Below are 18,051 nucleotides of genomic sequence, written 5' to 3' on the forward strand. Positions count from 1 at the left end.
ATTTCGAGAGGGTAAAGAAACGGGTGACATGCGACCCCAAACATGACTTAAGGAACTGTTTCTTGAGCAGCAAATCATCCAATCAGAATGATTTCTGAATGATCATGTGACACTGAAGACTGGAGTAATGATGCTGAAAATTCAGCTTTAAATCGCAGGAATAAATTACATTTGAACAATATATTCACATAGAAAACAGCTATTTTAAATTGTAAATATATATCACAATATTACTGTTTTTACTGTATCAAATAAATGCAGTCTAAGTGACTTTAAAAAATATAACAATTCTTATGAATTTTTTTTTTTTTACTCAAAACTTAATTTATATAAAATAATAATAATAGTAGAATATATAATTAATTTACAGTATATACATAAATGTAAGTTTATTAATATAGGTGGAGAGATTTTTTAAAAAAAATACTGCAAATGTAATATAGAGAGAATGTGATGAGAATTGTATTTAATTGGAAGACAAAGTATTAAAAAAAAATCAATAAAGTAAATAAATACTTAAATATGCAGGACTGAAGTATGCATGACTGTGAAAGTAATACGCTTACAGATCGTCAGAGAACACACAGCCTATATTCCAGCACATCCTTTCCTTTTATGAGTAACTTTTAAAGTGTAACCCAAGCCAGTATTAACAACGTTTCACACGGCTCTCTACAATCCTGCTAATCTGAGAGGGAATCCGGGGAAAATCTCAGCATGTGAACCTCGGCTTTTAAAATAACCGCGCGCCACAAGAGTTATGAGTCACTTCACATGCAGTTATTAAGAGATTAAAATGTCAGTATTTAATAACCCCAACACGGGTTTCGCAGCAGAGATAGGAAGAAACGTTCACTCCATAACTCTGGCGCAGCTCTTATCTCCGAGAAAAGCTCTTAAAAACACCACAGTGTTATTTATTCGTCCAAAGTCACAGCCAAAGCCTTGCAAAAGATAGATGGATAATGACTCAAACACAAGAAATATCTCTTGGAAGAAAAAAAAAAAAAAAAAAATCATTGGCATTGAAAGTACAGCATAAATTATGAAAATAGCACAAGCACGCATGAAAGAAGGCTAAAAATATGAACCAAGTGAGTTAAGATCTGTACACAGCATCTGTGACATGCTGTCGATTTCCACAGAAAACTGGAAGTTCATTCACCTAGAAAAGATGCACCACCAATAACACATTTTTAACCCCAAAAATCCTTTAGTAGGTCGTTTATGCGGTTGCACACACGTACAGGAACCTTCAAAACATGCAACTTTACACACCTAAACGCCGTCCTCCCGAGGTGTGTGTGTGTGTGTGTGTTTCCGTCTGACACAAAGTGTGTTATTTTTACCCATCAGAACCGAAATCAGATTTCACGACTTCCCACGGGAGATTAAACTTCCTGAGCTCAGTCGCAAACCTTCCCATACGTGCGTCAATACCAGTGAAAGAGGCGAATCAAGCTAATGGAAAAAACAGCAGAATGTGTCTGGATGGGCCGACCGCATCTATCCCGGCTCAGATCAGCAGGAGGGAGTGAAAACAACAGCTCGGATCGGGGAGGTGAAGAGATCACGAACACACACACCCCACTGCTGACGGCTTTATCTTACTTCACTCTTGATGTTATACTGCATCTCAAATCTCTCGCATCTCTTTTGTCTCACAAGACAAAATAAACCTCATTAGAAAATCCAATTATGATATGGCTCAATTTCCAGAGTCAGATCAAAGATAGCCTCAGCTTCAGACCGTCTACGCCAATCGGTTGGCATTAGGGTTGATGATAAATTTCTTCTATTTGTTTACAAGTGCTTAAATAACCTAGCTCCCCCCCTATCTCTCTGAGCTTTCAGTGCAATACAATCCTTCCAGAGGTCTTAGATCAGGGACACAGAAACTTTTTATCTATCCCACGATTCAGGTCCTCGTGCCTTTGCTATTGCAGGCCATAAATTATTGAATAGTTTGCCATTTCAGGTTAGATCTGCACCTGATGTGTCAATTTCCAAGTCACGGCTGAAAATCTACTTTTACTCACTTGCTTTTAATAATCATGGTCACAATGTTTTTTTGTTTTTTTTTAGGTATGTATTTTACGAATGTTGTCTGTTTTTAATTTTCTACTTTTCTACATGTCTCTTCCCCATGTCTGACGTGTTCTTGTTTTATGATGTTTTGTAAAGCACGTTGGTCAGCTTTGGCTGTATAAATTGTGCTATAGAAATAGAATGACTTTTGACTTGACTTGACTTGACCTTGACCTTGACCTTGACCTTGACCTTGACCTGACCTGACCTGACCTGACCTGACCTGACTTGACTTGACTTGACTTGACCTTGACTTGACTTGACCTTGACTTGACTTTTCTCACAACCTCAAGCTCCGATCTGACTTCCGTGAGTCAGTTTTTATCAGTTTGCCAGGAAACAGTTTATAAAGGTTCAAGAAGCAGCAATTGAACATCTTCCGCCTTAGGTTATTTTGGTCATTTACAGAATATCCCATAGAAAAGAATAAGAGATTTCCATAAACGTTGATTTTCGCTGAAAAAAAAGGTGGTCATAAAATAGTGAAAACTAACTAAGTTATTATTCTTGTGGGCTGTAACGATTTGTGTCTCTGCAAATCTTTTTATCAGCCATTTTTCCTTGGAGAAATTGTTAAATTATGTGTAATGTGAGCAGTAACATGATTAAACTGCAGGGACTGCGAATCAGAATTGAGAAAAATGCTTTTTAACGTAATTAGTCGCTGGATTTGCAAAGTTTGGGCATTCATTTTTTAAACAATATTTAGAGTTTTGTTTGCAGCACTACATTGGATTATACAGCGAATATTCTGCTTTACATATGTGAAATAACACCAAGATCTAGGGTTTGTTTCTTAGGGATCAACTGTAGTTTTGTTCTAGGTGTGAATAGAAAACCTTCCTGAATGTGCTCTCACCTTCTTAATTTATGAACATGGAATAGAGAGTTGTGTTCAGGGTTTGACATTAAAACCCACCAACACCCCAAATGTGTGTGTACTTCAGTGGCGTGTAACGCCGTCACTCCTACTAGCCACTTTGGCGGGTTGAATTTTATGTATAATATATACATTTTTCAATTGTAGTCTTTTATAAAGGCATCTGAAATAATAAACTGAGTGCAATCGATTCATTGTTGTCAAAAATATAGATTTTTTTTTATACATATCGATTCTGAAAAATCTGAAACGCTTCCAATACTCATTTCCCGCAGAATTGATACACAATATCAGCAACTCTTTCTCTCTCTCTCCGACAGCGAGTGACACACAAACCCGCCTCTCCTCACTCACTCGTTTCATTTGCTCCGGATGAATATTGTTGGTGTTAAAGGGCTTAAATTTCAGCGTGGGATTGCGCATATTGCGCATAATTTTACTCATTCCCGCAGATTTTGTGTTCACATCCAAAGTGCGGCACATAAAGCCAACTCTCAGTAATAAACTGAGTCCTTTTTTGCTGCTTATTGCACTTACACATTTAAATACACACAAAATAATGTCAAAATGCCAGTCTTGGCGAGTTTTCACGTAAACACAGTCAGTTTTGTTTTAAGTGAACGTAAACCGTTGAGAAAGAAAACGCATGTGTAACAGTATAATGGATCAGTGCATCAGCTCTTAAAGTGACAGCAGCCTAATAAACCTGCTGCCAAATTATGAGATAATATTTAAAATATCTATTTAGCAGTTTTTCCCTATGGTATTGATGTCAAAATTGTGGCCAGTGAAAATGCTGAGTGGCTTGTAACTTTGGAAAACCACGAGCCACAGCGGCTGGTGAACAAAAAAGTTCAAGTCAAGCCCGGGTTGTGTTATAAAATACTGTCGCTTTTTGCCTCTACCATCCATGTTATTCAAACCAGTGTTGGGAAGGAACTAACTGAACACTACTAACTTACAGTAACAACATGTTTCGGTAGCTTGACAGATTTTAGTGTGAAGAAATATATAAAAAAAAAAAGAAGTATAGCACTTGAAACTTTGTGAAAATATATCACCTAAAGCTTTTTCTCTGAACTTTTTCTGAATACATGAAGATTTCTGCAGCGCTTTTTGAATGAACTACCACTGTGTTGCATGTCAGGCTATTATTGTGGCATCATCTGCTTCCCATTTACTTGCGTCACATAAAAAAGAAGAAAAAAACCCCCACTGTGGTTGGTCAGGTGACCACGTCCTGTCAAAATGATGGCTGTGAGTTTGAGTTGTGCATGCAATCACATATCGAGAGCAGACACTTTTAAGATTCAATGCAAAAGATTGACTCTCCGAAAAATTAAACTGATGATCAGCCAAGAGATAAAAATACAAAAAAAGAAAACATAAAAAATAAATAAATAAAAACAAAACAACGCTTTGAAGTTCCTTCTCCGCAGAGGAAAACGCTGTCTAGACACGTCTGCGCTTCAAAAGCATTAACAATGTTGCACATAATTACATACGGGGATGTTTAACGCTGAACTGAATCATTCACAACTCATGATGATTCTCAGCAGGTTTGGGGAATCAATTCATCTAAGAGATTAATGTGTTTTCGTGAAGTTGTTCTTGACACGTACCGTGCACCGTGAGCTCCGCCTGGATCTCGCTGGTCATGTTGCCACTGTCCGTCTGGCAGACGTATATCCCAGCATCCTCTTCTGTAAGGTTGACGATCTGCAGGCTCCCCCCGCCAATCACAGCGAAACGCTCATGACTGGAACAAAAGAGATATACAAGGAGATGAGGATGTGTTGAGATGCCTTTTCCTTTCAGGAAACGTATTAGTTCTCAGGAATCTCGAGCCTGGCACAGTCATGCTGAACAGAGATGGAATTAAAAACAGGATACAGTATGGATTTCATTTCCTGTGGCTTTTCCTTTATGGCTTGACTGCATTGAAAGCAACTTTCCTGTAGTGGGATTTCTAGAGGAAAAACAAACTTTAAGTGTTCCTGGTTCCTTCGCAATGATTCAGAGGCAGGGATGAGACAGAAGAGAAGCGAGTTAATGTAAGAAAGGAAAGAGGAGAGAAAGTGAAGAGAAAAGAGGAAGGATGAAGAGTCAGACCTCCTGCATGTCACTTTAATATACGAAAACCCCACTGAATAGTGAGTTTGACTGAGAATGGAGAGTAAACCATCCAGGAACGATGCCTTCCCACTTTCACATGACAAAATCCACCAGCTCACTCGTCAAGAAGTTTCTTCCAAGACATCCGAGTGTCGAACTACAGCTCAAAGTGACAACGACAACGGCCTTCATTTAGGAGCAGGAACTGGTGGTATTCTTCTAGATATTGTGCCAATGCAGCAATTTCAAATAACACACACTTCCTGTTCAAAAGTTTGGGGTATGCATGTTTTTTTTAAATGAATTTTGTTGTTAAATTGATCGAAAATAAGAAATGTTTCTTGAGCGGCAAATCAGCATATTAGAATGATTTCTGAATGATCATGTGACACTGAAGACTGGAGTAATGATGCTGAAAATACAGCTTTGATCACAGGAATAAATTACATTTTAAAATGCATTCAAATAGAAAACAGTTATTTGAAATTGTAATAATATTTCACAATATTACTGTATTTTTGATCAAATAAATGCAGCCTTGGTGAGCAGAAGAGTCTACTTTTGATCGGTAAATTGTTGCATGAATGCAATGTAAAATGCAAATGTGAACTGTTGCATAAATTTGCAAAACAAACATGTTTTCTTTAAACATTGTGAGAACGTCTAACAACATCATAAGGATCCATAAACAATTAAGAACATTTTGACAACCTTTACATAACGTTAGCCAAACGTTTCATAACTTGCGTTCCGTTCTCGAAGCACCTGATGACTCCAGCGGTGATATATTTATCATCCCCAGCCTCTGTTAGTCTGCGGTGAGACAGCAGACGCCGCTCTGAGAAACGAGGTCCCGAACCCAATGAGAGATTCGTTAAACGCATGATATGACAGAAGTCTGATGATGCTGCGACCGTGAACGCTACGGGAAGACCCCGAGAGACCCGAGGAGGCGGCGTCGAAGGCCGGATAATTAAAAACGAAATTAAAAACAAGACGAGTCTATAAAAGTACAAAGAGCCTCATTAATTGTCTTTTAGCACGACATTAAAACTCCAGAATGGAGGAGGGTAACAGAGCATGATGGGTAAAAAGTTTGTTTTTAAAAGAACAGTTCAGCATATTCTGACATTATTTACTCATGTCACCACAAACCCGACAAAAATGAGAACTTTTATGCAGATTTGGTAATGAACATGGGAACTACAAACCATTTTTGTCATTTTATGGAAAAGAGTTTTGATTAGTCAGAAAAATAACATCATGCATGTGCGGAAAAACATTATCAAACAATCTTTTTTGTGTGAACTATACCTTTAAACCACCGTAAGATCCTACTCATTCATATTTAAAATGGGTAATAAGTGCCCATTAAGTAATAAATATATCTTTTTAAAGATCTGAGGTCACAAATTTAATTTAATATTCAACAATATTATTGATCTGCATTGCCACCATTATACAAGAACTGAACTGAGCTGGACGATGACATCACGGTTTACTCCAGAGCGGCTATATATATATAAATGAACTAAATTAATAACTTTTTAAAAACAAAAATAAAACATCACTGAACTTCCTTAAGCTGTGACTGTGATTGTGTTTTCTTCTAGAAACAAACTTTGTTGCATTATTTTCTCAGTAAAGCTGCTTTGAAACAATCTGTATTGTATAAAGCGCTGTATAAATAAGGGTGACTTGACAAAACCACAAACTTGATGACATCTGAAGCTAAAGCTAGACGGCTAAATCTTTAAATCCTGGTTGTTACAAGACATAATTTCAATCAAATGTTATTCTCTAAAAGGTTATTTTCGAGAACATCTGAATGAACATCAACACATCTCTTAAGAACTCTTATTTTAGCAGTACCGCTTTAGGATTTATCATCCTCCATTTCCCAGAATTCCCCAGTTCAAAGGCCTGTTTAAATGTACTGTTGTTTGCTAATGCCGATCAACCATTAAAGGGATACTTCACCGATTAGCATTAAGCTTTATATCAGTAGAAACCCGGTAGTATTTTGGAATGACCGTGCTTCCCTCCCTCATGTCCCCCTGAGACGAGAGATTTCTGTATTGTGTGTCTGGGAAAAAAACTCCGATGACACAAAAATGGTCATTTAGCTCATCAGAGGCTCTTCTGTCCAGAGGCGAGAGACTACAGCCAATAGGAGGAGCTCGTCCCACATGTCTTCAACCCGCCCATAGGGGGATCTCATGATAAAACGCCGTCTTTTCAGTTTCGAGTCGACTAGTAGCCTAGCTGTATCATTTCTCCCGATACTGCCCTCTGTAACCGAGGGGCGTGGCTTGGGAGTGTCCTCGTAGGGCAGCGAAGCAAGTGCATTCTGGGAAATGTAGTCTTTCATCCACATGAGCCAAAAATACATTTTCTGGCTTTTTTCAGTCTAGAAGGCACCAACTTCACATTTCTACTACATAAATGACCCGATTTAAATACACATTCATCTTTCCAGCGGTGAAATATCCCTTTAAAAACAAAATCAATTTACTCTAAATGTTTAAAACGCATGCAAACACTTCCAGGCAGTCGTATGTCATAAATATAAACATAAGGCGAGATACTGAAGAAGAATGTATGATATTACTACTGAAAAAACAAACCACTTAAAAGTATTGCACAAAGAGGGAGTGCTTGTTGAAAATGTACGGCCATTCATCCAACGCTGGACGCCTCAGACGGAGCGGCTGGCTTTTGCTGAACGTGCGCTTGTGTGCGACGCCTGACTGGATTAACAATATACTTGTCATTATAAATTCCCCCTTGCAAATACTCCAGCCTGATGTTTGTGTTGAGAGGAGGTCGAGTATCTGTCATCAACACAAACATCCATCTTACGCGCGTCCCGACTGGAATACGCAAAACTGCTCAGTCTCCGGCTGGTTTGATCCACGTCAGCGAGGACAAAAGGTGTTCTTGTCAGTGAAGCAAGTGATCCTCATTCATCCGAGGAATTCCTCCATGATCCGCTGGCTTTCTCTGAAGCACTAAACAGCATTCCGGCTCTAATCCCGAGACATGGTGTGATTTAAACGCGAGATAAGACACAAGATGATCTGAGTCTACTTTAGGGCTGCACGACATTGAAGAAAAATGTGATAACTCATTAAATAATGTGACGTTCAATATGCTTAAAGTGTGTAAAATAAACTTAAATTAGCGTTAAAATATATTTAAAATTATGTAACCTACATGTGTTTCACACTCTTTTTGTGACTAGAAAACATCCCTACAACTTCTGGAAGTGAACAACAGTGTTTTACTATAGCATAAGAAGTGTTATTTTAACATCAGTGTAAACCACAGGGTTCTGGGGCCGGTTTCACAAAGCTATTTTAGAGCGGTCTATAGTGTTAGACAAGTCTAAAATTTGCTCATAGACTAATTTAATGCAATTTAGACTGTTTCACAAAAATAAAGACTGACTTAATTTAGACCAAAAAAATTAGACACCTTACCCCCAGGCTAACTTAGGTCTAAGACTCTATGTTACCGTGGCAACCAGCAGTAACAATCAGTTACGTTACAAACAGCCAAAAGAAAAGGGAAAATGGCTCATAATTTAAACATTTCTTCTTGTTACTACATTCTCTGCTAAATTTCCCAAGTAAAATGTCCTTGTAACTGTTATATTCCTCCAACAAACACATATTTTCCGCTGAGGTAAACGGCACTGAGCGGCTGAATGCGCTTACTCGATCCGCCATGTTTTTTGTTTTGAAAAGTGTCTTATTTTACCCAGAATGCATTGCAGTGTAGTCCTACTTAAGATAGTCAGAGTCTTATGCATATCGCGATACATACATTTGCAATATTTCGATATATTGTTAGCCCTAGTCTACTTCTGTCACTGATCTACCACCAGCTTTCTGTTCATATCCAGACACTCTTTAAATGATTAAACGCACAGAGAAACTGGCCTCAGATCAGTGCAACGGCGCTCGAACCGTTTATCTGACCTCTCTTAAAAAGACTGGACAGAAATGGCTTGAGGAACTGGGCTCTGAATGAGTGTTTATGCGTGGTGTGTAATGAATGAGCACCTGAGCTGATAAGGAGGTGATTTGTTTTCTCAGTTCCTGCGAGCCATTCGACAACCTTCAGATTAGGAGTTACAACAACATGCCAGAGAAGCAAACAATGGAGGAGGGCGAAGAATGTGACTTATTCAACACTGGTTCTCCATACTGGAATCTTAAAGCCTCTAAACACACACAGTTTCAAGATGATGAGCTCTTAGTCTTCATTCTTGGCATCCTTCTATCTTTCAAGCTTAGTTCACGCAATAACAAAAAAATGCCATTATTTACTCTCCCCTCATTTCATACTGCTCTTTATTTAATTATTTTTTACATAGAAAAAAAATATTTGTACGAATTTTCACACCACAGTTTATAGTGACCTCTAAATGGGTAATATTTAAATAAAAACATATATAAAATTAAACAAAAAAAAGTTATATTAAAGTCATACAATTATATAAAATATGTGTTAAATTTAAATAAACAATATATTAAAATTAAATCAATACAACAATAAAATAAATTCAAGTAAATGTATGCATCACAACATTACGCCGCATTCAAAATTATTATGCAAATGATATTTTACACTGATTTTCCTAAATAGTCGATGCAAATGACAGTCAGTATCATTTTCAAGCCACCAACCGTTAGGGTATAAGTCGAATTTCATTGAACAAACCAGCAAACGAAAACTATTTTTTTCAAAAATAAAAAAGTAAAAATGCACTGTTCCAAATTATTATGCACACCAGAGTTTGAAAACATTTTATAGGTTGTAAAGGATGTTGAATTTGCAGCATTGGGAGGTCATATTCACTGAAATCAAAAGCTACTTCAAATCAAACACATCTTAACAGGGCAAGTTACATGTTAACATATCACCCCTTCTCTGATATCACCTTCACAATTCTTGCATCCATTGAACTTGTGAGTTTATGGAGAGTTTCTGCTTGAATTTCTTCCTCCCAGAGCTGCTGTTTTGATGCGAACTGCCTCCCACCCTCATAGATCGTTTGCTTGAGGACTCTCCAAAGGTTCTCAACAGGGCTGACCATGAGTGTCTCTCCTGTTATGCCCATAGCAGCCAATGACACAGAGGTATTCTTTGCAGCATGAGACGGTGCATTGTCGTGCATGAAGATGATTTTGCTACGGAAGGCATGGTTCTTCTTTTTGTACCATGGAAGAAAGTGGTCAGTCAGAAACTCTGTGTACTTTGCCGAGGTCATATTCACATCTTCAGGGACCCTAAAGGGGTCCTACCAGCTCTCTCCCAATGATTCCGAACCGAAACACGACTCCGCCCCCTCCTTGCTGACGTCACAGCCCTATTGGGACATGGTGGCCATCCACCAACCATCCACTACTCCATCCATCTGGACCATCCACCAACCATCCACTACTCCATCCATCTGGACCATCCACCAACCATCCACTACTCCATCCATCTGGGCCATCCACCAACCATCCACTACTCCATCCATCTGGACCATCCACCAACCATCCACACCATCCACTACTCCATCCATCTGGACCATCCACTACTCCATCCATCTGGACCATCCACCAACCATCCACTACTCCATCAATCTGGACCATCCACCAACCATCCACTACTCCATCCATCTGGACCATCCACCAACCATCCACTACTCCATCCATCTGGACCATCCACCAACCATCCACTACTCCATCCATCTGGACCATCCACCAACCATCCACTACTCCATCCATCTGGACCATCCACCAACCATCCACTACTCCATCCATCTGGGCCATCCACCAACCATCCACTACTCCATCCATCTGGACCATCCACCAACCATCCACACCATCCACTACTCCATCCATCTGGACCATCCACTACTCCATCCATCTGGACCATCCACCAACCATCCACTACTCCATCAATCTGGACCATCCACCAACCATCCACTACTCCATCCATCTGGACCATCCAGCTACTCCATCCATCTGGGCCATCCACCAACCATCCACTACTCCCATCCATCTGGACCATCCACCAACCATCCACACCATCCACTACTCCATCCATCTGGACCATCCACCAACCATCCACACCATCCACTACTCCATCCATCTGGACCATCCACCAACCATCCACTACTCCATCCATCTGGACCATCCAGCTACTCCATCCATCTGGGCCATCCACCAACCATCCACTACTCCCATCCATCTGGACCATCCACCAACCATCCACACCATCCACTACTCCATCCATCTGGACCATCCACACCATCCACTACTCCATCCATCTGGACCATCCACCAACCATCCACTACTCCATCCATCTGGACCATCCACTACTCCATCCATCTGGGCCATCCACCAACCATCCACTACTCCATCCATCTGGACCATCCACTACTCCATCCATCTAGACCATCCACCAACCATCCACTACTCCATCCATCTGGACCATCAGTAAACAAGACTGTTTGAAAATGAGTCTTCATGTATTTCTGGGCCCAGTGCAAGCGTTTCTGCTTGTGAGCATTGGTTCAGAGTGGCCGAATAGTAGGTTTATGCACAACTGCAAGGATCCCACACCTTGAGGTTCGCGAACTCCAGAGGCACCAGCAGCTTCAGATACCTGTTTGCTGATTTGTTATGGCATTTTAGCAGCTGCTCTTTTAATCTGATGAATTTGTCTGGCAGTAACCTTCCTCATTATGCCTTTATCTGCACGAACCCGCCTGTGCTCTGAATCAGACACAAATCTCTTCACAGTCCAATGATCACGCTTAAATAACTAATGTTTTCATACCTTGTCCAAGGCATTGCACTATTTGATGCTTTTCCGCAGCAGAGAGATCTTTTTTTTTTCTTTCCCGTATTGCTTGAAACCTGTGGCTTGCTTAATAACGTGGAACATCCTTCTTAAGTGGTTCTCCTTTAATTGGGCTCACCTGGCAAAACTAATTATCACAGGTGTCTGAGATTGATGTCAGTGATCCAAAGAGCCCGGAGACACAATACCATCCATGAGTTTGAGTAAAAAAACAAAATATTCAAATGTTTATGACACTTAATTCCAATTTGCATAATAATTTGGAACGCTGTGTATGATGTACAGTATGAAAAATAGATATTCATTTTGAGATTTGCTAAACATTACTTTTAACTGTGTTTTTTTTATTATTTAGGAACATTAAATGTAAAAATAGAAGAAATGCATAATTAAATAGACAATATCAGTGATATAATAATACGGACCTATAATGTTAAAAACAAAAAAACATGACATTTGTTAGTGAATCACAACCTAAATGTTGATCTGTCTGTTACACAAAGCTATTATATAACTATAATAGCCATGCAAATATCCTATATTAATGCTTGGTCTGAAACACATTTTCTTTTTTATATATATTCCTTTAAAATAATTTCGATCAAACTCTAAACCAGATCTCCTATGAGAGGAAGAGTAATCAAGTCCATTTTCACTCACAATGGGGCTTTTTACCAGAGTAAGCACTAAAACTCCACAGGGGAAAAAAATGAAACTCTGAAGGGGAGATTTGGATCACACACACACACACACACACACACACACACACACACACACACACACACACACACACACACACACACACACACACACACACACACACACACACACACACACACACACACACACACACACACACACACACACACACACAGTAAAGATGTTGTCTGAGCCATGATAGACTCTGTCTGCCCCTCTGAGGGACTGGGCATTGTGGGTAATATGACATTATTAGAATGTATCCAGCATCAGGAATACATTACATCGCCCGAAGACCATGAGAGAAGCAATTACGCCGTAAATAGAGTCTGTCAGCAATCATCAGTCCTGCACAGACAACCGGCAAAGAACCGCAATTAGACATTTAGCCGCTTTCAATCGACAGCGCAAACTGACATCAAGCCTCATCGGAGAGACACAGCACACGAGCTGAAGGGGGTAGTTAGCGCCTTAAACAGGTCATGATTAGTCTGCTCAGATCGCTGATACCATCAATTCAATCTTTATGGAAAGCATTGTTTCAAATTACAGTGGGCGGGATCCAAACGGCGAGGATGCATTACAACAGACAGCAGCAGAACAGAGCAGAATCTCAATGAAAATCCGATGAAGACGATGGCTCCGGTCCAATCACTAATCAGCTGCTCACGAACACAGCATTTTAATGCACCACTGCCACGCTCTTCATTAAAACCCTCCAGACACGAAACGATGCTGCACAAATCCTCGCATCCAGGACCATTACTCTTACTTAGTATTTTTGTCTTGTTTCCAGTTTAAATATAAAAAAATTCTTAAATCAAGATGGATTTACTAGGCGAGTAAAATGACATAAGATATTTTGTCCTGTTTTCTGGGGGAATTAATACAAATTAAGTGATTTGATGCTTAAAAAAGGGTATATTATTTGCCAATGGGGTTAGAAAAATTATCTTAATTCAAACAGAAACAAGATTATTTTTCTTTCCCCATTGGCAGATAATTTTGCTTGTTTTAAGGAAAAACTCACTTAATTTTATTTATTTTTCCAGAAAACAAGACTTAAAATCGAATGTAATTTTACTACTTTAGTAAACGCATCTTGATTTAAGAAAATGTTTGATATTTGGACTGGAAACTAGACACAAATACTAAGTAAGAAAAGCATTTTTTCGCAGTGTACATCCATACATTCACTTTCATTCCCCCTTATCTCAAACCACTTTCCCTCTACAATTCCCAAATTGCATTCCAAAATAAAATGTATAAAAGAAAGAGAAACATCATTAATTTTGCATGGGCCGCAGCAGGGATTGAGCTGTATCCCCAATCTTATTAGGGCAGCAACAGTCAGAAAAGAGGCCGAGCGTTTGTCACCCATTGGCAAATCTAGAGGCTTTTTTCCTAACGTGATCTTACATACAATACCTGCAAAATACTCCAATCTGATTAGGATCTGTCAAGGTCAGTGTTTTGTTTTCTTCAGGAAAAAGGAATATGAAAACTAGATTTGAAACCACTGTGTAAAACTCCCTGTGGTGGGTCACTGTCAGGGCATCGGTGTTATTATTCTCAATTAAAACTGAGACGATGTTTTCATTAACTGAAATCAAGCTGAAATTAAATTAAATATTGGATGATGAAAAACTTTAATGGCTGAGATTTAAATTTCTGAAGTAATGGGATAACCTTTCACAGGTGAGCGTGTTGGTTTGTTGGTTTATTAACTCAATAATACAGGTTTTTAAACAACGGAAACTCTTTAAAGGACAAGTTCGGTATTTTACACTTAAAGCCCTGTTTACAGATCGTTTCTGATGAAATCGAAGACGTGAAACTCACCGAGTGGTCAGGGGTGTTCACTGATATGCTCACACAAAAATCGCTGCAAAAGACGCTTTCCAACAGGTTTTATCGTAGTTTTTGTCCAAGTTTATTTTATTTTTTTTGACAAAAACTACGATAAAACCTGTTGGAAAGCGTCTTTTGCAGCGATTTTTGTGTGAGCATATCAGTGAACACCCCTGACCACTCGGTGAGTTTCACGTCTTTGTAAACGAAAGTTTAATGCGTTTTTTGGAAGGATTGTTCCAGTGCACATATGCAGCCATTCTGTAGGTGGGGGGGAGAAGCGAAAGAAACCTAAAATTCTCGGGACAGCAGCATGTGTCCAAATTTTAATCTTAACCGTTCTATTTCATCAGAAACGATCTGTAAACAGGGCTTTAAGTGTAAAATACCGAACTTGTCCTTTAATGTCATGTTAGCCTGACGCCTTCGTCTTGTTGTATTGTGTTCATTTAGCAATTATAATGTTTGGGTCTACATAACAGCACGTAACATTTGTTAGTTAATCATAACTACGGTTGCAGACACACAGGCGCTGTACTCCTGGTATTAAGATGTGTTTTGGTGGATCGGATCGCAAGTGGACGACGCTAAATACAGGTGTAAACATTGTCTAAAATGCTTTGAGCTCGTCCACTTTCGACACTTCCAGAGGTGTTGAAAACACATTCGACCGGATTGCTTTCGTAGTGTAAACGCTCATGTGATCGAATGTGTTCAAACAGCCACAGAAGACCGTCTTCTCTCCGTCTACTGATCTAATGAGTGACATTATGGGAAGAGCTCGAGCCAGACGAGATTTAAACTTCATCGTCTGAAGACCCAAAAGATAAAAAACATACCAAGCACAATGTTCTCTCACCATTCCTGATTTCTAACACACACTCACAGCGTTCGGCTGGTCTTGTGTCTGTCAGAGCAGAAACTAAAGCTGATTCTCTCCGAATGCGTTTCCGTTGCCTCCGGACATGTTCATATGTAAATTACACAAGCTTATTTTGTCCATTAGATCAAAAGAACTGAAAAAGACCATACATTTACTCACCCATATACCCTCACCTTGAAGAAATCAGGACAGAAGTGGTTGAAAGTGGACAAAAGAGACGGATTAAAACACCAGGTGTAAGTGTGAATGTGTCTCCCTCGTCTACTCGTGATCCGATCGACTAAAACACATCTCAATACCAGGAGTAAACAGGGCCAAGGTCAACATGCTCTCCAATGTTCTAAGGATTTTTGCACTCGTTTTAATGTTGTTTTTGCGTCAGATTGCTTAGTGTGTCATTTATATCTGTAGCACAAATGGCAAAGTTTAATATTTAGAGTTAAAGATTTGAACAAACCCCTAACACTAAGGAAGCTCAAAACTAATAGTGATGTTAAGTGGCAAGATTGCTATTAATCTGAGCGGCTGTATGTTGCAGACATCCGTCAGCTCTGCTGTTGACCTTGAAAATGTTGTGCATTTGGATACAGGTTATCAGCATCTATGCGAGAACACGATAATCCTAGTGTTAGGGAGTAAAAGACAGCGGGTTAAGAAATGAAAAGAGACAAAGTGGCAATAAAAAGCATGTAATTGCTTTTGTCCATGTCCACAATGCAAACATTCCCAACCCCACCGCTGAAATCGCATCAGGGTAAATATTCCAGCACACAGGGCGTGATAATGAATGATAGAGCGCTGGACCCCTGACAGCCGATTTACATGCCGTGACAATTCAGTCCTTTCTACATTATTCATGTCCACCCGATGACAACAGCCAAACCTCCCCTGGAAAACAGAGGAGAGAGGACTATACCAGCAATCCTGCAAACTATTCAAAGCAATTTACAGTAAAAGGCGTGCGTGACTTTAGATGAAGCCGTGTTCCAGTTAAGAGCATCATAACTATGCCGCGCACATACGAAATTACACAATGGCCACGTGGGAACGCCGCACGCCTCTATAATATCCATTCACACAGGCGTCAGTAATTGCCTCCGGCGGATAATAAGGATATTTTACGCTGAGGAATTTGGACAGACGCTGAATAGTCGATAGCGCGATTAAGAGCGACTGAATGGATTCTTTTTGTGTGCTGATCCGCAGTGAGTTTGCTTTAGTATGCCGAGCCACACCGAGGAAGAGTGTGACTGAACGACGCTGGATCTGAGGAGGAGAGACTGCAGTGCTCTAGTGTACCTGTATGCATTTCTCACACACAACCAAGGATTCAACAGGGAAATGAAAGATTCTCTGAGCCGACATGACACACTTTTCATTTATTTGCGTTTATCTGAAGGGTTCTGTCAGTCAGACAGTGGAGGAGTGCAAAGATTCACAGTTCTGATGCACTTACCCTTCGTCAATCGACCGGTCGTTAAACGTCCAGCGGATCACGGGTACCGGGTATCCCTTCATGACGCATGGCAACAGCACGCTCTCCCCGACAACCTTCACAACAGCAACCGGGCCTTGGAGAGTCTCTAGTTTTTCTTCAACACCCGAATCTGCGAAGATACAAACACACACACGCACACGGGATTGTACAAACACCTTTTAAATAAATTCCCAATTCAACCAATCAATAAAATAATAATAGTAGGCCTATATTAATGATTGTTTTACTTCATAATACTAATAATTTATTATTGTTAGTGTAAGTGTACAATGTTGCTGTTTGAGCATAAAAGAGATTATAAAGCTCAAAGTCTCCACTCCAAAGGGAGATATTTTATTTAAGAGAATCCACTTTCCAAGAACTACAACGAACGGCTCGTTTGGACTACAACACGATTTTTCCGGATCTTATGAAGTCATAATGTTACTCGTTTAAATAAACCCCAAATAACAGTGTTGTTTGACCTTCCTAAGGCTGATGAACTTAAGAGTGGCTGAAATTTATTTTGAACATTAAAACCCAAACGTTTATCTGTGTGCGCTGCACATTTTATGGAGAACCTTGTTTTCTGTTGCTTTTGTAAGACTGTTACACCACTCCTAGGAAAATTAGCCATGGTTTTGTGATCTATCACTGTTTGTTTACTCTCTGCACCTGGAAAACAACACACGTCGACACCATTATGACTAAAAGTTTACTATTTCCAACTAAAGCAAGCCGGTATTTGACACTGGTAAGCGTATCCATAGCAGACTGGTGGGAGTGGTCATGGACGGTGTGATGGATTTAAAAATAAATAAATAGTAAACTGTATTTTAACTAACATTTATTTTTCTTGCATTCATTTGCTTTTGAAACCTAAATGTTTCCAAACACTTTGGTCAAAGTCAGTCAGTGTGTGTTAGTGAATCATGTCCGAATATAACAAAAGGGGAAATGAAACTAGACAGATACCTAAATACATAAACTAAACAAAGAAATCAAGAAATCCAGAGTTTGATTTGAAGGGTTTGCTGAATTATGCATATGAAGAACCAATCATATTATAGGAAAATGATGTAATGTATTAAGTCACCATGCTCTTATTCTATAAAAACTGTTGTTTTTTTGCTGGTGGGATTCTCTCTGAAACTGAAATTGGTCTGAGATCCTCCGGCCGTTATAATCACACCA

At 39.4% G+C, this 18,051-nt stretch overlaps 1 protein-coding gene across 1 annotated transcript in view; it reads right to left on the bottom strand.

Moving 5' to 3' along the window:
• The window catches only part of neo1b (neogenin 1b), a 141,011-nt gene that overhangs the window by 46,189 nt on the left and 76,771 nt on the right, over positions 1-18,051 (bottom strand). Inside the window, 2 exon segments of the mRNA XM_082160627.1 lie at positions 4,591-4,727; positions 16,837-16,987. Coding sequence (XP_082016753.1) covers positions 4,591-4,727; positions 16,837-16,987 — 288 coding nt within the window.

Source organism: Leuciscus leuciscus (genome assembly GCF_965113295.1).
Source record: "Leuciscus leuciscus genome assembly, chromosome: 25".
In the NCBI taxonomy this organism is placed as follows: domain Eukaryota; kingdom Metazoa; phylum Chordata; class Actinopteri; order Cypriniformes; family Leuciscidae; genus Leuciscus; species Leuciscus leuciscus.